Below are 23536 nucleotides of genomic sequence, written 5' to 3' on the forward strand. Positions count from 1 at the left end.
ACCAGGACTGTAGTACCAGGCAGGTGCGGCTATCGGCTCTCTCCCTCCCACTCCATGAGTGCATGTGCCTTTATACAGGTCACAGAACTCTTCGGGTGTGTTTGCCGTCAGAGGGTTAATCCCTTCAAGTCCAGCGAGCACACCTGTCAGGGGGAGTATTAATGTAGTCATGTCAGGGAAGAGGCGGAGCACAGCCAGCCAGGATCGGGAGGGATAGAGCTTACAGCAGTCACTGCTCAGTCCTACAGTCCTGGTTCCTATGTTTTCCATGTTCCAAGCATGCTTGGAGTGCAATGATGAATATGGCACTACTAACCGCACCTGATCTCATTCTGCTGGTGCCTGGTCCCTTACTGTTCTCTAAAGACATCACCGACACTAGGGACATGATTGCTGATGACAATCACCGGCTTGCCTCAGCCGCTAATTAGTTGCAGTGGTCACCGATGCCGCAGCAGAAAGTGGAGGGCTGCAAGGGGACCGGGCTCTAGCTAAACACTAGTGGCAGGGGATTGATTTGGCGGGCGAGTGACTTTTTTTCATTTTATCCACCACCTGTCGCAGTTATCAGAAAAATGTTTTGGGGCTCCGTAACACCCTTAGATGCCATTAAAGAGAAACAGCACTCGGCTTACTAAAGACGAACACATTCTCAAAAACTTCCTCTTGGAACGATCCCCCTATCTTGCTCTGGAGGACCTGCCGCGTCTAGGAATTTTTTAGGAATGCGTTCAGTTTTCCTGCTGTGATGCTGTTGAGTTCCCTGACAATTTTAAGCGTATTGCTGGGGATCCCCTAAAAGTGTGACTCCCCCTTTCTTGAAATCAGCTTATCATTGGGTCACCCTTGTGTTGTATGGGTTTTTCGATGCTTCGTCCTGGCCTGGTGTGTGATAACCCCATCCCTGTATGCTTTCCTGTGCACATTGATCTGTACAAGGTAATCCTTAGCTGACTGCCCCCTATGTTTACAGACCACCTCATAAGGATCACTCATAACTTTGGCCCAAAATGCTAAATCTTTATGTTCTCTTGTGCTTGGTATAGCGCTCGCATTATTTCTCAGAGAAGGCACGCCGGTATCGCAACTGCAAAGTGCGAAGCTGGGAAATATGGGGTGGAGACTCCTGGGTAACTTCTCTGTTTCTCTGTGTGCATGTGTGGATGTGATTGCTTAACACTCAACAGGGGTCAGCAACCTGCAGCCGCCATCATGCCCCCTGCGGGTGAAACGAGGGTAGGACTGATGGAGTTGTTCATGGCTGAAGATTGCTTACCCCTGATACAGAGACTGTAAATCTAATCTTTAGAAGTATCATATCTATCAACTGTCTCCTTCAAAAACACACAGTCTGCACAAGGATCTGGAGCTGATGGGTCGGAGGAGTATATGATGCAGGATCATTATTGTACTAAACCTTTCCAGACAAAGGGGGGGTCTGTGATGAGCTCTCTGTGAGCACATTGCCCTCTTCTAGTAAGAAACTGACCAAGATTGAATGTACATGTAATGTAGGCTCCACTAGGGGTAGGAAGTTCTGCCCTGTATTCATGATGATAATCAAGAAGATCTCTTCTTCTTGGGAGCGGACGATATGCACAAGACATGCTAAAGGCTGAAGAGTAGCGATGAGCGAGCCGAAACAGTTGAAGCCTGTTTTAGGTCGAACTTTCTAAAAGTTCGGTTCACCTCGAACCCAAACGTTTTGTGGTTCGTCTCTTCTGAACCCCTTGAAATTTCTTCCTCTTTCCTTCCTTTTGCTTTTCTACGTCGCCTGGCTTTTTCCGTCTCTTAGATGGTGTTCTACACTAGTTTTAGGCCATCTGCAGACGGCCGGGTCGGATCCGGCTGCGAGAATTCTCTCAGCGGGACCCGACCCGAGCGTCTGCAGAGAGCAGCGCGGGCACTCACCTCTCCCGCGGCCCCGACTCTTACATGTGACGGTTGCCGGGCAGCCGGAGCATGCGCAGAGCGGGGTCGGTGGCTGGTGAGTGACGTTTCTCTACGAGCCCTGCACAGAAATAGAGCATGCTGCGATTTGTTTGCCGCGCCAAATCGTGGCTGTCTGCATAGGATTGCGTTTGTTAACGCAAACCTATGGCAGCTTCCAGGGGCGGAAATTCCGCAGGAAATCCCGTTGCAGAATTTCCGCTCGTGTGCAGGCGCCCTAAGACCGCCTGCAGACGGGCAGAAACTCCGTGGCCGGATTTCCGCCGCTGGAAGCGTGCATTAGATTGCGTTAACAAACGCAATCCTATGCAGACAGCCACGATTTGGCCGCGTGAAATCTCGCGCAGCAAACAAACCGCCGCATGTCCTATTTCTGTGCATTGTGGAAGCCGTGTGTATGCTATGTATTGTATATTGTACATGGAATATAATCAAGGAAGGTGACCAAATTGGAATTCTTTCTAATCCATAACTGAATGTGAGTTCTTCAGGTTTGTACAATTAATAGAAACAAGCTTTTATATGTATGTATTCGTTTTAATGTATATTGTATACTAGGCTTGGCCATACAGATAAGATTCCATTGTCCAGATGCTGAGCCGACTTCCCCATAGATATGTATGCTCAGTGGATGTAGTGTGTATGTGTCCCTTCAATAGGGGTGAGGGGAACCCGCCGCTGCCAGCCATCTGTCCCTGAGACTTGTACCCATGTCTGCGTTCCCATATATCAGTCATGTCTGGATGATTGTTTTAGGCCGCGCACAACTGATGGTATTTTAGTTCATTTTTTTGCCTCGGTTCGGTGTCCATAGCCGGAGAGAAAAAAATGCTGCATTCAATGTTTTTCTGCCCAGTGCAGAGAAGGATCCGGCATCAAAACTGCCACAAATTGCCTCAAAGAAAATAATTGGATCCGTTCTGTTGTCAGTTTTCCCTTGTAGATGTGTCATTATCACTGCAGCCAGGGAAAAGGACTGGATCGCTGAGCTGGAGCTATAGGGGAATTTAAAGGGGCACTAACTTTTCAGACAACTTCTACTCATATACTAGCGTGTGGGGTTCTCCTTATTTCTTTAATGTATTTGCTTAAAAATGTTGTCCTTTGTCACTGCAAATCATGTTTGAAGGGGCTGCCACTAGGGGGCTTCCTGCAGCTTCTTTGCAATCTACTCTTTTTGTTATTGGGTACAGAGCTTCTGTACGAACAAGGACACCACCGGGACATTTCGTTAGCAACAGGAGGGGGAGGGTCTATCCTCACAGGCAGCCCCCGACACTCAGAGACTGCAGGCTGACAGATCTGCAGACACTATAACTATCTCTACGGTCTCTGCCTCTCCTGGTGATACAGCATCTATGCACACATTGCAGTGGGTTTACTCACCATTTGACCAGAATGTCTCTAAACACCTAATCGTTCTAGGAAAGCAGAGGGATGGGCATTTAGTTACCGCGTCCCTGCTGATTGTAGCAGAGAGAGAGCGATGCAGCATGGGAACTGAGGCAAAGCAAGTGCAGGATAGGGAACTAATGGCAGAATGCTAGGCTAACTACATGCACCCTCCTTGAAAATGGATTACAGACAGCAAAACAGCAGAAAAAGGATGAAAACCACCTGAAAATCACAACTAACAGATGTGAAACAGAGTGTAAAGAGCAGCGTTTCAGAATAAAATGTACTTGGGCCGAATGGGCACATCTGTCCCAGGTTCATGCAGCCCATGGTTCGGGTTGCATGAACCTGGTGACAGCTTCACTTTTATCTCTTAATGACGTTTGTGTGTCTGTGACACGCCCATGTAATGCAGCAGAGCTGTGTGTATCTGTGACACGCCCATGTACTGTAGCAGAGCTCTGTGTGTCTGTGACACGCCCATGTACTGTAGCAGAGCTCTGTGTGTCTGTGACACGCCCGTGCAGTGTCGCAGAGCTCTGTGTGTCTGTGACACGCCCGTGCAGTGTCGCAGAGCTCTGTGTGTCTGTGACACGCCCGTGCAGTGTCGCAGAGCTCTGTGTGTCTGTGACACGCCCGTGCAGTGTTAGCAGAGCTCTGTGTGTCTGTGACACGCCCGTGCAGTGTTAGCAGAGCTCTGTGTGTCTGTGACACGCCCGTGCAGTGTCGCAGAGCTCTGTGTGTCTGTGACACGCCCGTGCAGTGTCGCAGAGCTCTGTGTGTCTGTGACACGCCCGTGCAGTGTCGCAGAGCTCTGTGTGTCTGTGACACGCCCGTGCAGTGTCGCAGAGCTCTGTGTGTCTGTGACACGCCCGTGCAGTGTCGCAGAGCTCTGTGTGTCTGTGACACGCCCGTGCAGTGTCGCAGAGCTCTGTGTGTCTGTGACACGCCCGTGCAGTGTCGCAGAGCTCTGTGTGTCTGTGACACGCCCGTGCAGTGTCGCAGAGCTCTGTGTGTCTGTGACACGCCCGTGCAGTGTCGCAGAGCTCTGTGTGTCTGTGACACGCCCGTGCAGTGTCGCAGAGCTCTGTGTGTCTGTGACACGCCCGTGCAGTGTCGCAGAGCTCTGTGTGTCTGTGACACGCCCGTGCAGTGTCGCAGAGCTCTGTGTGTCTGTGACACGCCCGTGCAGTGTCGCAGAGCTCTGTGTGTCTGTGACACGCCCGTGCAGTGTCGCAGAGCTCTGTGTGTCTGTGACACGCCCGTGCAGTGTCGCAGAGCTCTGTGTGTCTGTGACACGCCCGTGCAGTGTCGCAGAGCTCTGTGTGTCTGTGACACGCCCGTGCAGTGTCGCAGAGCTCTGTGTGTCTGTGACACGCCCGTGCAGTGTCGCAGAGCTCTGTGTGTCTGTGACACGCCCGTGCAGTGTCGCAGAGCTCTGTGTGTCTGTGACACGCCCGTGCAGTGTCGCAGAGCTCTGTGTGTCTGTGACACGCCCGTGCAGTGTCGCAGAGCTCTGTGTGTCTGTGACACGCCCGTGCAGTGTCGCAGAGCTCTGTGTGTCTGTGACACGCCCGTGCAGTGTCGCAGAGCTCTGTGTGTCTGTGACACGCCCGTGCAGTGTCGCAGAGCTCTGTGTGTCTGTGACACGCCCGTGCAGTGTCGCAGAGCTCTGTGTGTCTGTGACACGCCCGTGCAGTGTCGCAGAGCTCTGTGTGTCTGTGACACGCCCGTGCGTGTGTCGCAGAGCTCTGTGTGTCTGTGACACGCCCGTGCGTGTGTCGCAGAGCTCTGTGTGTCTGTGACACGCCCGTGCGTGTGTCGCAGAGCTCTGTGTGTCTGTGACACGCCCGTGCGTGTGTCGCAGAGCTCTGTGTGTCTGTGACACGCCCGTGCGTGTGTCGCAGAGCTCTGTGTGTCTGTGACACGCCCGTGCGTGTGTCGCAGAGCTGTGTGTGTGTCTGTGACACGCCCGTGCGTGTGTCGCAGAGCTGTGTGTGTGTCTGTGACACGCCCGTGCGTGTGTCGCAGAGCTGTGTGTGTGTCTGTGACACGCCCGTGCGTGTGTCGCAGAGCTGTGTGTGTGTCTGTGACACGCCCGTGCGTGTGTCGCAGAGCTGTGTGTGTGTCTGTGACACGCCCGTGCGTGTGTCGCAGAGCTGTGTGTGTGTCTGTGACACGCCCGTGCGTGTGTCGCAGAGCTGTGTGTGTGTCTGTGACACGCCCGTGCGTGTGTCGCAGAGCTGTGTGTGTGTCTGTGACACGCCCGTGCGTGTGTCGCAGAGCTGTGTGTGTGTCTGTGACACGCCCGTGTGTGTGTCGCAGAGCTGTGTGTGTGTCTGTGACACGCCCGTGCGTGTGTCGCAGAGCTGTGTGTGTGTCTGTGACACGCCCGCGTGTGTGTCTGTGTCGCAGAGCTGTGTGTGTGTCTGTGACACGCCCGCGTGTGTGTCTGTGACGCAGAGCTGTGTGTGTGTCTGTGACACGCCCGCGTGTGTGTCTGTGACGCAGAGCTGTGTGTGTGTCTGTGACACGCCCGCGTGTGTGTCTGTGACACGCCCGCGTGTGTGTCTGTGACACGCCCGCGTGTGTGTCTGTGACACGCCCGCGTGTGTGTCTGTGACACGCCCGCGTGTGTGTCTGTGACACGCCCGCGTGTGTGTCTGTGACACGCCCGCGTGTGTGTCTGTGACACGCCCGCGTGTGTGTCTGTGACACGCCCGCGAGTGTGTCTGTGACACGCCCGCGTGTGTGCGTTGCACGGCTGTGTGTGTCTGTGACACGCCCGTGTAATGTAGCAGAGTTGTCTGTGTGTCTGTCCCACGCATGCAGCATAGCTGTGTAGCACTTTGCTCCACCAGAAACACTGGTGCTATTAATTTTCTAATAATTTACTAGTCTACAGTAAAGCACAACGCTGCATAAAAATACTTCCTGTGACCCTTGTAAAGGATAGTTGTCTTGTGATTGTACAAAAACACACTCACCACTTTTGAAGGTGTTTTTCAAGATAAACCCAATTTGCAGAGAGGGCAGCAAATGGTTAAAAAATAAACTTTGTTAAATCATCGCTCTGTCCCCTCACCGGTTCAGCGCCTCATCTACTTGCCATAGCGCTGGCCATTGTTCGTAGAACATGCTTGTATACAGAAGTGACTGTGGTATACAGATCAAGGTCGGCTGTTGGTTGGAGTAATGCTATATAAAGCACTGAGCTTCTAAGAATATAAGAAATGTTCATACATTTTGTACTTCTGTCATGTCTGTGAGTGGATGAGTTCAGATGTAGATTGTGAACTAGGTCTAGTCGAGTCACGTTTCCAGACACCTTGGTGCAGAAGCAACGTCCTCACCCCCTGGTTTAACCCTTTCTAATCCAATTCTGGATTCAGAGTTTCCTAAAAGGCTTTCTCTTTTTGCTGTTATACAACAGTGCCATCTGCTGGCTAAAGCCAGTATGTGTGCACCAGAGAGCCTCTGACAGCGAAGTGGCTGGCAATAGACGGTAAGAATACCCTGTCGGACGTCTTCTGACATTGGAGCTGTACAAGCTTCAATCAGAATGTAGGAAGACGTCAGACAGTGGATTGGAAAGGGTTAATGTCATAGGATGTACAATTGGCTGAAGTTACAACCGTCTTTAGTTTGGCACAATGTTCTTTTATTCCGTGCAGTTGACAGGTATGATCGCCATTACTTTCCGTCTCCCGTTGGAAGCGCTGTTCACTATTGGCTCATCTGTTTAACCCACTTTCTCACACTTCTGCGTTTCACTTGCTAACCATGTGGATGCAGTGAGTGAATGGCGTGTAAATTAACCCCTATCTGACTGATTAACAGCTTTGCTGTGGATTGCGGTTTGTTCTTTCCTTCAGTGTCTTCAATCTTTTTTCTTTTCTCTCCAAATATTATACTTTTATTATTTTGAAGATCTTTCGCTCCCGTTTTTGTTGCTATAATTGACTCTCCATGTAAGAGAGCCGTTCACAGCTCTGTAACCCGTGTCCTGTACACTTAGCCATCATCCGACTCCTCTTAAAGGCAATGGAAACCTTTGTGCATGAAAAATCACAATACCCATATAGCTTCCGTAGGGCGGAGTCACACAAGTGCGTTTGCACACATTTTTGCGGTCACAAAATCTGCGAGCGCAATACACGGACAATAGGACCCATTGATTTTAATAGGTTCATTTACACATTTTTCTTGTTTGCAGGCAGATTTCGCGCGCACGAAAAATAAAAATGTAGCATGCTTTATTTTTGTGTGCATTTGCGCACCAAAGGTCCGCGTAGAAGTCAATGGACGGGATGAGCGCAAGTATAGAATCAATTCGCAAGGAAATGCGTGAAATACTATGCATTTCCGCTGAAAAAAAGAACACCTCTGGAACCCATTAAGCTAAATAGCCATTTAAATCAGTGTGTGATATATTATTTTTTTTGTCCTGTGGGCAAAAAGCCATACACTGCGGGTGCGAAAGGGGAAGTAACTTAGATACGTGCGCAAAAAACATAATTCATAGTGTAAATACATACATTGGAGTTGAGTCACGCTCAATTGTGCATACGCACGTGTAAAGCTGCCCTAAGCTCCAGCAGAAAAAAATGGTGCCCTTATCTGTTTTTTGCATTGAGTTTTCCTTCTCATACACTTACAAAGCCTCATACTTGGTTTACAGGCTCTCCTACATTCAAGTTTCTGACTTCAGGTGTTCCTGGCACTGATCAGCTAGTCTCTTAGGAATGACAATAGGTTCGGCTCCCACCCCATGTTCTCTCTTAGAGGCTGTGTAGCATAACCTCTCCCACCCAGAGGAGGAGAGGGAGGGACTGAAAATTGAGCTATTTAGGCAGCTCACTGATTAATTGCACAGAATAGCATTCTGCCGCTTACTTTATACAGTACTACACAAAAGCTGCAAAGCCAAACGGTGCAAAAATTAAAATGAAATTCTATTAAAAAAAATAATTCTTTACCCAAAATACATACATCTGAGAATAAAACAACCCCCCCCCCCCCGCCTGCTTCCCCCAAGGTGTTTATAGCCTTAGACACAGAGTGACTCCAGCTAAAACGTTTTTTTTTGTTTTTTTTCATCCCTGCACCTCTCACTTGGTTGCCTGCCATACTCCAAAAGTCTCGTCTTTGTATTACACTCACTTCCATGCAGTGCTGCTCCCTGTCTGATACTTATCAGGCACCATCTTGATGCTGTGATACCCGCTTTCAGTTTCATTATTCTGTGCTATCAATCCTATGATGCATCAGAACATCATCACATGAACAGCTAGATACCGTTCTATCTCTGCTGCAAGATAAACACAGTATTCACCCAAATAAGCTGCAGACCGCATGTGATCTCCTCTATTATAACTGTATAGCCCCATTTAGATACACAGATTATCGCACAGTATTTGTTCTAACGATAAAAGTGAGTGGTTTTGCTTTTAAAGACGGACGTTTTTAACCTAACGAAAATCGTTGGAAAATGGACGTAGCGGTCGGGCCTTTCAGTCGTTGTATTATCGTTGTGTAGTGTTTGCATTGAAAACTCCCCAAAAATCCCTGAACGAATGTCATTTTGACCAAACAAAAAGCAAATGGCCGAACGATGGATTCTAAGCGGACTGAAAGATGAATGATGAGTGAATCTTTAACGCAGACTGCATGATGGGCACAACGATTATTGCTCAAAAAATGGCTTTTGAGCTAATTTTGAGCTATGATTGTTGTCTAAATGGGGCTTATGACAGGAGCCTTTAATCATCAGCAGTAACTGGGATAGGAGTGTCTGTGCCCCCCTATAAAGATCTTCTATGGTTGGGTTTTTGTAATGCCATCACACTGATATGCTGACTGAGAAACTGACTAATTTGAAAATACATAAAGCCAAGTAAATGTCAGGTAGTCTGAATTCGGATAACGTGACCATCTGAAGAAAACAACTCCAGGAGTCTCAGATGAAAAGAGGTAACTAACCAAGGAAATACTAACTGTGGAGCGAGTTGCACAATGACTGGAAAGTGAATGACTGGCCCTATAAAGTTATGGAGGGAGCAGTGGATGAGGTGCACATTATATACTTTTTTTTGTTAAAGTGGCTACACGTTGCCCCTGGCTACTCACTGAATCCTAAGCTCTTCTGTAGCTTTGGAAAAGGGGGTCATTTTATTCTATAGGTCTTAATATAGCCATTGAACCAATTAGTAATAAATAACCCTTGTAAGGCTGGAGGACATCCTGAGGTCTCCTCGCAGTCCTATAAATAGTGTCATTACCTAAAGCATTTGTACTAAAGGGACGCTGTGCGGTCACGTATGCCCTCCGGAGAGACATCTGCCCGCTACAAATGTCATCTCCTCTACAACCTGTTCTTCAGACTCGACTCCTGATGTCATATGGAAGGTCATGCTGTAGACCTGGTATATACAGACATCAATGCTCCGCCCACAGAATCTTATTCCAATACCGAATTCTAGACGGAAGCAGTTTGTAAGGGTTAAAAGGTCAACTAAATAGGTGTCCTATCCCTGTATTACCAATGAGGTTGCTGTCAGTGCCAGAACACACAGCAGTTCGGAGTGAAAGCAGTTAGATCTGACTGCTGTACAGTGGCCGGCGCTGGTAACTGCTGGTGCAGTTCCCATGAAAGCCAGTGACCACTGCGCCTGCAATTACCAGCATTGGCCACTACACTAAATGGAGCCGCAGCTTACGCTCTCTACCCCTGTTTGGGGGTACCGTATTTTCAGTAATTTCCCTTTCAAAGGTTTTTTTTTTGGGTGGGCGGGGTTGGGACTTTGATATAGATGGTTTATCCGATCTGTGATCTATGGGGATCCATAGTGGTGCTTATGTCCTTATGTGTTTCAGCAAGTGCTGCATCCTCTTTTTCTGGGGATTATTTGTGTGTTTTCCCCATCTGTATGTTTGTAACTGACTGCTTATTCTGTTTTTTTTTTTTCTTGAATCCAACAAAAAAACGGACAGAAGGGGTAATGTTGCTCCTTAGGGGGAGCACCTAGCAGGTGTGAGTAGACTTATAAGGCCATGCATGCTCCTCTGGGAGATATGTAAATAGAGGATGGAACAATACCTCTGCAGCGCCACCTATTGGAAGGCTGCATTCCTGTATACGTTTCCCAGAGGAGCATGCACGGGCTTATAAGTCTCTTGACACCTATTAGCCGCTCTCCCTAAAGAGAAACTTTTACTGCTCCTGACTCGCATCATAGGCCTGTAACCCAGCCGGCACCCTATTGCTCACCGATGAGGGGCAATCTCCCCGAAACAGTCTGTTTGCACATAGTTATCCGTTCCTTCTGTAGAAGACTCTGGCTTTGCCTTATATTCCCAGTCCCTGCTAAAAGGCCTCATAAAAAGTCAGATATTGACTCGCAGGATTGCAGCCTACTACTAGGTGGCGCTGCAAAGGCATTGTTCCTTCTTACCATTTGCAAAAATACGGAACAACAAATGGACACATGCGACGCACCGGATGCTACACAAACACTTATCAAAATCTGTCTGTTTTTCATGGACCAAAATCAGATACGCTCACCTCAATAGGGCGTAACAACTGTGCCTGCTATTACAGCTTGGTCCTAGTCACTTGAATAGGGACAAAGCTGTAGTAAGCTGCAGTACCCAGAGCTGTAGTAAGCTGCGGTACCCAGAGCTGTAGTAAGCTGCGGTACCCAGAGCTGTAGTAAGCTGCAGTACCCAGAGCTGTAGTAAGCTGCAGTACCCAGAGCTGTAGTAAGCTGCAGTACCCAGAGCTGTAGTAAGCTGCAGTACCCAGAGCTGTAGTAAGCTGCGGTACCCAGAGCTGTAGTAAGCTGCAGTACCCAGAGCTGTACCTAGCAAATGACAAAGATGCAGCCCAGCAATATCAAGGTTCCAGAACCGCCATGTAAAGGAGTTGTTGAGTTGTAAACTTCAAGTGGTCTATTTTCAGAATAAGTTAACCATAGTACACTAACGAAGGTCCACCAGCCGGGGCTCCCGGTGATCAGCTGTTTGCCAGGCCGGGGCACTGAGCTGATTTCTGCAGGAAGCAGACAGCTCCATTCTTGCTCCAATGGCCAGGCTTGGTATTACAAGCGTACATCTGAATGGGAGCTTTGCTTGATACCAAGCCTGGCCACTGTAGTGGAAAGGGAGATGGCAGAAATCGGCTCGTTGCACAAGCGCAAAATCTCAACAAAGGGGGTCCCAAGCGGCAGACACCCCACTGATCTACTACTGATAGATGAGCCGCCCGTGGTTTACAATTGGAGCACCCCTTAAATCATTCAGGATTTTGAATGCCATCTGGAATACAATACAGCAGGGATCTTCTATCCTGTGGGACAAGTAGGTGGAGATCTTGTATAAAATACACGATTCTGGTACATTAGGTGTGAAGACGTCTCAGTGAACCTTCACTTATAACCACTTGTGTTGGTGTGAGACTATTTTAGCACTTCCTGATTATGTGATGGGTGAATAGGAGCGATCAGACTTTATTACAGTTTTCCCACATATTTTATGGTAAAAACTCGGTTTTGACACTTTATTAAACACTTATTAATGTGCAGAGAAATAGATCTAAGACAATGTCTATATTTCAGCTTTGCTGTATTTTATGTAGCAAATTGTATTCTTATCAGAGGCTGTTAGTGAGCAGAGGAGAAGGTACCTCTCAAGGGGGAAATAAGGATTTGAAATGTGAGGCTCCTACTTAAAGGGGTTGGCTGGTTGTAAACTATTTCTTCCCCATCTTTAAGACCGGTTATTGATAGCAAATTGGCGAGGGTCTTACACCCAGGAGCCCGCCAAACGGCTGTGAGCTGAGGCCAGCAGGAAGCAGACAGCTCCGTTCGTATAGTAGTGGCCAAGCTTGGTATAAAGTGTCCAGTCAATTTATAGAGAGACGATGATAGAGCGGTGTTTTGCATAATCAGCGGTTTCAGCGGTTTTCCCAATAACTTGTGCAGCAGATTTGTGCTTGTAAATAGTATGATAGCATCTGCGGTCCGTGCTCTTGGCTGCTCATGCTAATTATCCTTTTTTTAAAATGCGGATTTCTGCAGCGGATGCACTGCGAATCATCATCATTAAATTGATTTTTTATTGCTTGCAGGAGATTGTGGATTGCGGGTTTTTTTTAATTTGTTTCCCATGCGTATGCAATGCAGATCATCCGGGTAGGAAAAAATCCGTGACCCCACCTCCCAGGCTTCTCCCCACCTCCCAGGCTTCTCCCCACCTCCCAGGCTTCTCCCCACCTCCCAGGCTTCTCCCCACCTCCCAGGCTTCTCCCCACTTCACTAATTGATTTTAACCTTCAAATCCACAGTGAATCCGCAAAAGTATTCACGGATGCACTGCGGATCGTAAGCTTCCATACAGATCAATGGAGACAATCTGTGTGTGATTCGCAGTAAAATGGAGCAATTTGCGGATGCCACACGTGATTTTATTTTCCGTGCGTGGCATCCGCAAATTAAAACAAGTCTGCAGGTGTTAAATGAAGTGCGGACGCCCAATGCTTCCCTATGGGTGACTTGATTTGGGGGTGCCACGCGCGGCTTACACAAATCGCATCCGCCTGTGCACATTGGGCCTTAGGCTTCCACAGCCAGTTATATTATATTTTATAGCATTGGCTCCCCATAAATACCTGTTTTAGGATGCGGGGCTGAACGTTCTGTCCCCTTATGTCCAGAGATAAATTGGCCTATTTTTGCAAAATCGGATCAGATCATCCCGACCCCATTTTTTTTAGGAAAAATCGCCAAAAAATCGTTTTACAAATGGATCATAGAAAAGTACGTGTCTTGTTCTTCTATGAATGTGGCCCAATTGTTAGCACCATTGCCTTTCAGCGCTGGGGTCCCATCAAGGATGACATCTACATGAACTTCCATCCAGATGATCAGAATTGAACCTGCAACTCCAGGACTACAAATCAGCAGTGCTAACAACTGAGCCACCACACTTCTTTGTAAACAGAGAACATAAAACCTCCATCCAGATGTTGCCCTTGGTCATATTTGAAAGTTAAACTCCTGTCGGGGAATGGGGATTAAGATGATCGTCATCTTCTTTCCTTTTTTTGTCCTCTGAGATGAAGCAGTTGGGGGAAAAAAGCGGAAGAAGCTTGGTGGCTCAGTGGCTAGCACTGTTGCCTTGTAGCACTGAGGTTCTAGGTTCACTGTTGACGATCAACCACTACTGTATGGAGTTTGTATGCTTTCTTTGTGTTTGTTCTTGTTCTACTCCGTCTTTTCCTCCTCTGGAGAAGGGAAAAGAAAGGAGTGTGGTTGCTCAGTTGTTAGCAACGCTGCCTTGCAGTGCTTAAGATCTAGGTTCAAATCTGTCCAGGGACAACATCTGGATGTTGTTTTTATGTTCTCTTTATGCTCATTCTTCCTGTTCTTCTCTTCAGGAGCCAAAAGTTGTGGTGGCTGTTGTTTTGCACTGCTGCTTTGCAGTACTGGAGTTATTGCCCTTGGTCAGAATAAAACCTACATCTGAATGGAGTTTTTCAAAGTCCATGCAGATATTCTCCTTGATGGGATGTGAACCTAGTACCCCAGCACTGAAAGGTAACAGTGCTAACAACTGAGCCACAGTCATAGAAGAGAATGCACTTCCTCCCTCTCCGTCCCCAGAAGTCGATTCATTGTTGCAGATTTTGACTCCCATTGTTTTCAATGGGAGTCAAAATCGGCTCTTCTGATTCACGATAATTTTTTGAAAATCACTCAGGTAATCCCGACTCGAATATTTCAATAATCTCTCAATGCTAATCATAATAGAAACCTGATAGACCTCCATCATAGCCAATGGGCTCTGTTGGGTGCCGTTGGTGTCTGGCATATGCTGGATCTCACACGACTGTTATTTCTGTGGTTCTGCTCCTATAACGCAGTAGTACAACAAAAGTTCTCAAGGGGGATGTGAATGAGCCCTTTAACTGGAACAGACATTACCTGCCGCTGTTCTACTGTAACAATGGTCCTCCAATCCATCACTTCGGGATCCTGCTTTTAGCCGACGAAAATGGCTAATGCAGTTCTCTATCTGCCTAATGCACTCAGTGATTGGCCAGCACTAATCATGTGAGCAGCAATGGCCAATCAGAGGGCATGCACAGTGCATTGGTAGTCTAAATCTACCAGAGCACTGTGGGGATTATGTAGTCTGAAGATTGCATCGTCAATCTGGGAAAAGCTGAAAACTGGACCTGAGATTGGCTTATCGGATGGGCATCAGCACAGAAGACCACAGGAGAGCAGGGAGTACAGCTGCTCCCTCCAGTCCCAGGGCAAAATTCTGTTCTGAAACTGAAGGGTTCCCTCTAAATAGGTGTTTTTTCACTCCGGTTCAAAGAGAATTGAAAAAGTTTCGAAACAACCTTGGAACTCTTTATATAACACCTGTAAATGAATGCAGTGGAAGCTGTAAGAGGAGTGTGTAATGTATGGTAATGTATGGGGAATGCAACTTCAAGCCTTTTTTTTTCTTCACTCAACATCACAGAAACTAGAAAATCAAGAACTGGGACATCGGTGAATCTGTCAGTATGGAAATATATGTACTGTGACATTCAGATCGTCGCACAGACTTGATTAGAGAATGATCTAAGCATTGTCCCTGCAAGAATATTATACAGAGCTTAAGGGAACACCCCAGAAAATACTGCTATTATGTGGGGGCCTAGGGGGCAGCGTACGGCTCCGAGAACACCACAGATAGAAGTCTTCCAATAGGCACAGTGGGGCACATTTTATCAAGACTGGCCTTAACCCCTTTAGGACACGGCTCTTTTTAAAAAATTTCATTTTCACGTTAGGTTTTTCCTACCCACTTACAAAAAATCAGAACTTTTATTTATCCATCGCCGTAGCGCGTTCAGGACCCCACAAAACCGACAGCCTTTACTGGTTTAACAGTCGGGGTCAGCATGAGCGCTGATCGCGGCTGTTGCCAACGGGTGTCCGCTGTGAAAATTAGCTGGCCCCCGTATTAGATGGAACAGCTTCCGATTCCTCTGCATACAAACCCCCGAACACATAGAACGTAAATATCCTGTGTGATCAAGGGGTTAATAGTATTTCTACGGGCACTCGATGTGCATAAAACTTGTAGGAGGGGCATTATTAAGCGGATCGCAGCTCCTCCGTCCACCTTCACAGACCCCATCTGCCGTACATTCCTGGTATAATTTATGCTAGTTTCTGGCCTAAATTCTACATAAATGTGTCCTGTCTGGAGTGACCACACGCCTCCTGATGAGCCGTGCCCCTCTTTATGTGAAAGTGTCGTGGAGGACGAAAAGTTGCAAAATTTTAGCGCATGAAAGCCTTTTGCAAAACTTGTTACATTTCCTTTTTCAAAAACTGCTCTAAGCTTTTCAGAATGTCTCCCAGTGTTTCCGTTTTTTTTTTTTTGAGTGTTACATTTTAAAGGGGTTATCCAAGAATTAAAGAAGAAATTACACAATGGGACATGTGATAAAATAACAAGAGAAGAAATATAAGAAAGAGCTCCTTCTTCAGACAGGACGGCTCTGCAGGTAGTGATACCGTGGGAGTTTTGCTGATCCGTAATCTACTATTCCCTGTTAGATCAGATATCTAACTTTTACTATGGGCAGTAGTAAGAGTTTCTGATTACTATGGGCAGTCTTGTCCATGGATTATACCATACTACAATGTGGATAGGAGACGCTGCGCTGGTATAAGAAATGGATGGGAGCGGAATTTTAAATACACGTATATTTAAACAATAAAAACTGTAAAAGCAGGCAACACCCTTAGTGGCTCGCCCGGAAAATCTCCAGGGCTTGCTGCACTGACCATGTAGTTAAACCCCGGAAGATTTCCGTGGACAGCTCTAGTGCTGAAATGATGGCCAGGACACACAGTTATTGTGCCACTGTACATGTTTGCCATTTTGAATTACCCCAGGAACATCTCCGGGCTTGCTGCTCTGACATGGTAATAATAAACCTGCCACTGAAGGGGTTAATACCACCCGCTTATGGAGGCCATCTAAAAGGAAATCTGTTTTTGCTGCCCATAGCAACCAATCGCAGCGTAGCTTTAACCCCTTGAGTGGCACGCCCGGAAAAGTTCCGTGACGAGCTCCACTGCTCATAGCAACATAGCCCGGAAGATTTCCGGGCTATGTATCACTATGGGAGCTGCAGAGCACAATGCCACAAGCTGTGACAGTGTGCTCTGCCTGCACAGTCCCACAGAGAACAAAGCAAGGGCTTTGAAAAACCAGCAGAAGATATTGCCGACATGTCGGCAATGTCCTGCTTTGTTTACAGGTTGCCATAGAGACCATCGGCTTGTCAGAAGCAAGCCGATGGTCTCTGACAGCTAACAACCAGCTCTCCCTGCCACAGAGGACAGCTAGGTACTAGCTCTTACAGCAGAGATCAGAGAAAACCTCCGATCTCTGCTGTGTTAACCCTTTACATGCTGCAGTCTATGTGACTGCAGCATGTAAAGGGCTGTCACTGCAGCATGTAAAGGGCTGTCACCATCGGACCCCTGGAATGTGATCAGGGGTGCTGATGGGTCCCTGTGGAAGTCCCCTAAAGGGACAAAAAAAAATAAAAAATTTTAAAAAAATTAAAAAAAAAAAAAGTAAAAAAATTATTAAAAAAATTAAAAAAACACTTGTCTCCCTTTACTTTGTAAAAAATCAAAAATACAATCACACGTGGTATCCATGTGCGTCGTAATGACCCAGAGAAGGAAGTTAATACATTATTTAACCCCTTAATGACATGGCCCCTTTTTTCTTTTTTCCCCATTTCTTTTTTTCCTCCCCCCTGTTTAAAAAATCACAACTTGTCCCGCAAAAAACAAGCCCTCACATGGCCATGTCAATGGAAAAATGAAAAAGTTATGGCTCTTGAGACGCAACTGCAAAACTAGTTGAAATTCAATGATTAGACCATTTTAAAAAACCTGCCCTGGTGGGCACGACAGGGTGGTAGGAAACCTGCCACTCAAGGGGTTAATGACTTATACTGCTAAGGTAAAATGAAAGCTGCGCTGTGATTGGTTGCTATAGGCAATAAAAACAGACTTTCTTTTAGACGGCTTTCATAAGCGTGTGGTGCCGGGCTAATTTTCTGTGGCCACCCTGTAAGGCTGCGGCCATTCTAGATACGTTTTTTTTCCTTTTTAAAATAAACTGGAGCGAATGAGACAAAAACACTAAAATAGAACTAAGCTGAGTATGAGCAGACCTTCAGAAATACATGGTTACCGCTGTCCGCTCATACCCCGCATGCACAGAAACGGAGCAACTATTACACTGACACACCGGGTTACCTATAACGCTGACTGTGGATTCTCCCAATGGCTTGTGGTCACTGACTAGTAGATTGCTCTCCAGCGTTGCTGCAGTTCTTCTTCTCGCTGATTGGGGAACATAATTGTCCATTGTCATTTGTTTTTAGATCGTCTCCAGCTTCAAGACCACAACCTCCCGTGCGATCTGCCAGTTGGTGAAGGAGTATGTGGGCCACAGAGACGGTCTGTGGGATGTCAGTGTTACACGGACGCAGCCGGTCGTTCTAGGGACGGCATCTGCAGGTAATCTGTCTTGTACAGGCTTAGAGCTGCAGGGCTCACCTGTCCGCAGGTTGTGTCTGTAGGGCTGAGCACACAGTCCACGGACAGGTGAGGTGTACTCGTCGCAAGAAAGCAGACATGTTTTTCCAAGGCTGTATAATCCCTTTATTGGGTAGATCTTTCTCCTAATTTCTCTTCAATACCTTTGAGGTTCTTTTATCTTATGTGTTTTTTGTTTTTATAAAGCATAGCTTAACCAATTAAAGACTTGGCCTTTATTTTTCTTTTGATGTTTTTGGTTTTTTTTTCATCCCCATTTAAAAAAAAAAAAAAAAATCATATATATTTTTTTTCTTTTCCCATTGCCGTTGCTGTCTGAGGGCTGGGTTATGCGGGGCGAGTTGTATTTTTCAATGGTCCTATTTAAAGGGGTTGTTCAGCGAAAGCAAGTGGGGGTATACACTTCTGTATGGCCATATTAATGCACTTTGTAATGTACATTGTGCATTAATTATGAGCCATACAGAAGTTATTCACTTACCTGCTCCGTTGCTAGCGTCCTCGTTTCCATGGTGCCGTCTAATTTTCAGCGTCTAATCTCCAGATTAGACGCACTTGCGCAGTCCGGTCTTCTTCTTTTCTCAATGGGGCCGCTCGTGCCAGAGAGCGGCTCCGTGTAGCTCCGCCCCGTCACGTGCCGATTCCAGCCAATCAGGAGGCTGGAATCGGCAATGGACCGCACAGAAGAGCTGCGGTCCACCGGGGGAGAAGATCCCGGCGGCCATCTTCAACCGGTAAGTAAGAAGTCACCGGAGTGCGGGGATTCAGGTAAGCGCTGTGCGGTTTTTATTTTTAACCCCTGCATCGGGGTTGTCTCGCGCCGAACGGGGGGGCTGTTGAAAAAAAAGAAACCCGTTTCGGCGCGGGACAACCCCTTTAATGTGCCACATAATATACTGAAAAAATTTGAAACCATTTGTAAGTGTAGTGAAATGGGAAAAACTGCAATTTAGCCATCTTTGGGGGACATTTTTAATCCATATACACTGCGGCAAAAACTGCATAGCTTTGCGCTCTAGGTCACTGCGAATATGACGGTACCAAATTTATTTAGTTGTATTTTTTGCTGTGCATCTACAAAAAAATGTAATAAAAAGGGATCAAAGAGTCGGATGTACTCCGAATAGAAATACCAAGATAAAGCACACATGAGCCTGCAAAATCAAAAGACCCTCACACAGCTCCAGCGACGGAAAGCTAAAGTTGTGGTGGTTAGAAGATGGTGACACAGAATTATTTTTTATTACTTTTTTGTTTATTTTTTTCCCCCCAATAATAAGAGAACTTTTATCACTTTTAGGCCTCCCGCACACAGACGGTTTTTTACAGCGTTTAGCGCTGTTTTTTCAGCGCTACACTAAACGCTATTCAAGGCTCCCATTCATTTCAATGGGGTTGTTCACACAAGCGTCAAAATGCTGCGTCTTCAGTGCTGCGCTTATACAGCGATGCATGTCCTATCTTTGGCCGTTTTCAGACCTGCGTGACCCATTAAAATAAATGCGCAGCGCTGCTGAAAACACGGCACAACTTGGTGCCGCTTTTTGGGCAGCGCTCAACGCAGCGCTAGCTGCACTACAAAAAAAAAGTTATACTCCCCTAGCTGTCGCCTTCAGGTTCCTGGCGCTGCTCTCTGGAGCTCCGGGCACTTGTCAGAGGATCTTTTGCTAGTGACGCGCTTTGAAGACCTTGCCTCCAGCAGGAGCTTTCTCTGATTGGCTAATCCAGTGCCAATCACAGCCAGCACTAGATGCACAAATCGCAGACATTCAATGAGATTGCTCTGATTGGCAGCTCAGCCAATCAGAACAATCTCTTGCTGGAGGTGTGGTCTTGAAACCCTGTTACTAGCAACAGGTGCCTGGAAGCCTGCAGGGATGGCGGACGAGCCTAATTGGTGAGTATTTGATTTTTGGTTTCCAGCTTCCTTGGTTGTGTTATCAGCTGTACTGAAAACGCAGCCAAAATGCGGGCATAACGCATGCCACCGCTGCTGAAATCGCAGTAAACGCAGTGTTGAAAAACGCTGCTATTGCTGCAAAAGCCTCTGTGAGGGAGGCCTTATTTTACCTCTATTTATTTTTTTCCTTAGTCCTAATAGGAGACTTGAACTTACAATTGTTTGATTGCTTATGGCATATACTGCAGTACTTCAGTATTGCAGTATATGATAGTTCTGCTGGAATTCTGACAGACATACACGGCAGCCCTGGGGACCTTTAAAACGCACTGGCTTGCCTTGACAACCAGTGTCCTTGCAGGGGACCAATTGGGGCATTTAAAGGGTTGACAGCCATGATCGGTGCATGCTTTGATCGTGGCTGTTGCAGGCGGGTATCAGCTGTTAAAGACAGCAACCGCGTTATGTCAAGGGGTTATTGATCTGTCCGATGTGGTGGGAGTTCGCGTGATGAGACTCTCGCCGATCGCTAAATAAAAGGGCAGTAGCGCTCAGCTGAGTGTTGAGACCATTTGGCCCTGCTCGGAGCGGTATACGGGCTCCATAGACTCACTGATAACGGCCAAATGTGTATAGCGCTCAGCTAGTTGCTTTTGTCCATTTGTTTTCGCATGTTCAATGGGGGTCTCGGCACCAATCTAATTTTGGGCATGATTAACCCAAGTGTGCAATTGGCGATTTAAGTAGTAGTTCTACCCCCCAGTTTAGGTTGCAGTTGCATCACCATTGTATCACTTTACATTGTAGCTTGTTTCTTGTTTATCTTTTTAATATGAGTAAATCTTCGTTTGTTTTCTAGATCACACGGCGTTACTGTGGAGCATAGAGACGGGGAAATGCCTTACTAAGTATGTGGGACATGCCGGATCAGGTAACTAGAAGATCTATGGCCGTGCAACACGAATTACAATCGCTTTCTTTTGAGTGTGCTAGTAACTTATGTTGACGTTTTACACCGGATGACTGCGAGGCAGTGAAGGGCCCGAGAGCCATCCCAGCTATTATCGCACCTCTGTGTACATAGATTACCTGCTGCCTGCTTACACAGGATGACCGTCACCTGTGTACAAGTTCCCAAAGGCTACCTCATGTGTGATATGGATAGTGTACAGGATGCTGTGCTTTAGAAGTAGAGATGAGCGAGCATACTCGCTAAGGGCAATTACTCGATCGAGCATTGTCCTTAGCGAGTACCTGCCCGCTCGAGAGAAAAGGTTCGGCTGCTGGCGGCAGGCTGGGGAGAGCGGGGAGGAACGGAGGGGAGATCTCTCTCCCCCTCTCCCCCCCCCCGCTCCCCCCTGCTCACCACCGCAACTCACCTGCCTCCCGCGTCGGCAGCTGAACCTTTCCTTCCGAGCGGGCAGGTACTCGCTAAGGACAATGCTCGATCAAGCAATTGTCCTTAGCGAGTATGCTCACTCATCTCTAATTAGAAGTCCTACAATAATGAAGTACTATTAATAATCTTAGTATTTGGTGATAGATGACACCTTACTAGAATACGCCTCTCAGCTGCTGAGCGGCCTGTTGTTAAAGGGGTTGTCCCGCGGCAGCAAGTGGGTCTATACACTTCTGTATGGCCATAATAATGCACTTTGTAATGTACATTGTGCATTAATTATGAGCCATACAGAAGTTATAAAAAGTTTTATACTTACCTGCTCCGTTGCTGGCGTCCTCGTTCCCATGGAGCCGACTAATTTTCGCCCTCCGATGGCCAAATTAGCCGCGCTTGCGCAGTCCGGGTCTTCTTCTTTTCTGAATGGGGCTCCGTGTAGCTCCGTGTAGCTCCGTGTAGCTCCGCCCCGTCACGTGCCGATTCCAGCCAATCAGGAGGCTGGAATCGGCAATGGACCGCACAGAAGCCCTGCGGTCCATGGAGACAGAGGATCCTGGCGGCCATCTTCAGCAGGTGAGTATGAAGACGCCGGACCGCCGGGATTCAGGTAAGCGCTGCGCGGGTTGTTTTTTTAACCCCTGCATCGGGGTTGTCTCGCGCCGAACGGGGGGGGAGGGTTAAAAAAAAACAAAAAAAAAACCCGTTTCGGCGCGGGACAACCCCTTTAATGTCTGTAAGGGCTCCTGCACACAGGCGGAATTTCAGCGGCGGTATTTTCTGCAGATTGTCCGCCTGTGGCTGCAGCCAGTACACTTATATGAGTATCCGCAGTTGTCCCCAGACTGTCGGATTTGCAGCACGGATTTTCACGCGCTAGTAAAAAAAACGCAGCATGTCCTAATTTGTGTCGGATTCCGTGCGTGCAGGCTCCATACAAGTCAATGGAAGCGTTTATTCACGCTGTACGTCCGCGGTGCAGCTGCGAATGTACAGCGTAGTAGGTGGTTACTTAACATTGGTTGTCATGACGTTTTCTTCCGCGCGGTTTTTCCCGCAGCACATCTGCGTACATACGTGCGTGATTTTTTTCACGCATCCACACTAACTCACAAGCACATTTAGGTGCCAAACGCAGGACTCCTGCAGGTGAAAGCCGCTTGCGAAATCCAGAACGCTCGTGTGCAGGCGGCCTAAATCACTGCACTTTGAGACACCGTGTGGCAATGTGAGAGGAAAATGCAAATCTCAACCATTACATTTTTGGGCTGACAATCCCTGTAAAGTGCTGGCTACCTGAGGTCTCCCGTCCTTCTATATGGCGCTCCCCTGCCTGTTGAGTAGCATGTTGGAGGAGGGTGATGTGTCATTCTGCCTATAAAGCCGCGTTCATATGGGCAAAAAAATTGCACGATTTTCTCGCGATGCGGCAGCGCTACAAATCGCATGTATGTGAAGCTGATGCTTTCCAATGGGTTCCTTCACATTAGCGAGGTTTTGTAGCCTACTACATTGCAAGAATACAAAAATGCGGGTTGCTGATTATTGCCGTGATTTGCAAGGTTTTGTAGCCCCTGTTTCCCTATGGAGCCTTCCTTTCTGTTGCATCGCACAAAAACGCGGTTTTCGTGCAGTGCAATGCAACTTTAACAGTGGGAAGTCCTACTGTAAAAGCCCTAAAATAAGCCCCAGCTGCATTAAAAAGAAGAGACCTGCTGTCAGTTCCGCCGCATGTCTCTTCTTCAACTCCGGCAGCCTTGCTTGTAGTTTTCAGCAAGCGCTTCCTGATTTAGAGGTTCAAAATCCCCGCCTCCAGGATTGGTTCTCGGCGCTCGAGAACAAATCACAGCCAGAGCTTCCTGGAGGCGGAGATTTTAAACCTCCAAGCCAGGAAGCGCTAGCTGAAAACTACAAGCAAGTCTGCCAGAGAGGCAGAAGAGACACGTGGCGGACCAGAAAGCGGCTGTTAGGTGGTGTGTGTGTGTTTTTTTGTTTTACTACAGATATGGCTTATTTTAGGGGTATAGCTTATATTTCAAGCATCCCCAAAAATCCTGGCAGAAGAGCGCTACAAAGTCTCGTGCCACGAGAAAGCACAGCGGTATGGCAGAGAACACAGATGCAATATCACTGCGATTTTTCTCATGATATCGCTGTCGCACTTGTGAAAGAGGCCTAAAAGTCTATAGAGAGGAGAGCATGAGGAGGAGGGAGAGACTGTCACAGGTGTGGTGGTTGCAGCTA

The 23536-nt window shown here is 47.4% G+C and overlaps 1 protein-coding gene across 2 annotated transcripts in view; it reads left to right on the forward strand.

Moving 5' to 3' along the window:
* The window catches only part of WDR37 (WD repeat domain 37), a 142545-nt gene that overhangs the window by 80390 nt on the left and 38619 nt on the right, over positions 1 to 23536 (forward strand). For both annotated transcript variants that reach the window (XM_066585147.1, XM_066585146.1), the window contains 2 exons: positions 17822 to 17957; positions 20756 to 20827. In XM_066585147.1, the coding sequence (XP_066441244.1) occupies positions 17822 to 17957; positions 20756 to 20827 (208 nt within the window). The remainder of the gene's footprint in view (positions 1 to 17821; positions 17958 to 20755; positions 20828 to 23536) is intronic.

Source organism: Eleutherodactylus coqui, chromosome 12 (assembly GCF_035609145.1).
Source record: "Eleutherodactylus coqui strain aEleCoq1 chromosome 12, aEleCoq1.hap1, whole genome shotgun sequence".
Taxonomy (NCBI): domain Eukaryota; kingdom Metazoa; phylum Chordata; class Amphibia; order Anura; family Eleutherodactylidae; genus Eleutherodactylus; species Eleutherodactylus coqui.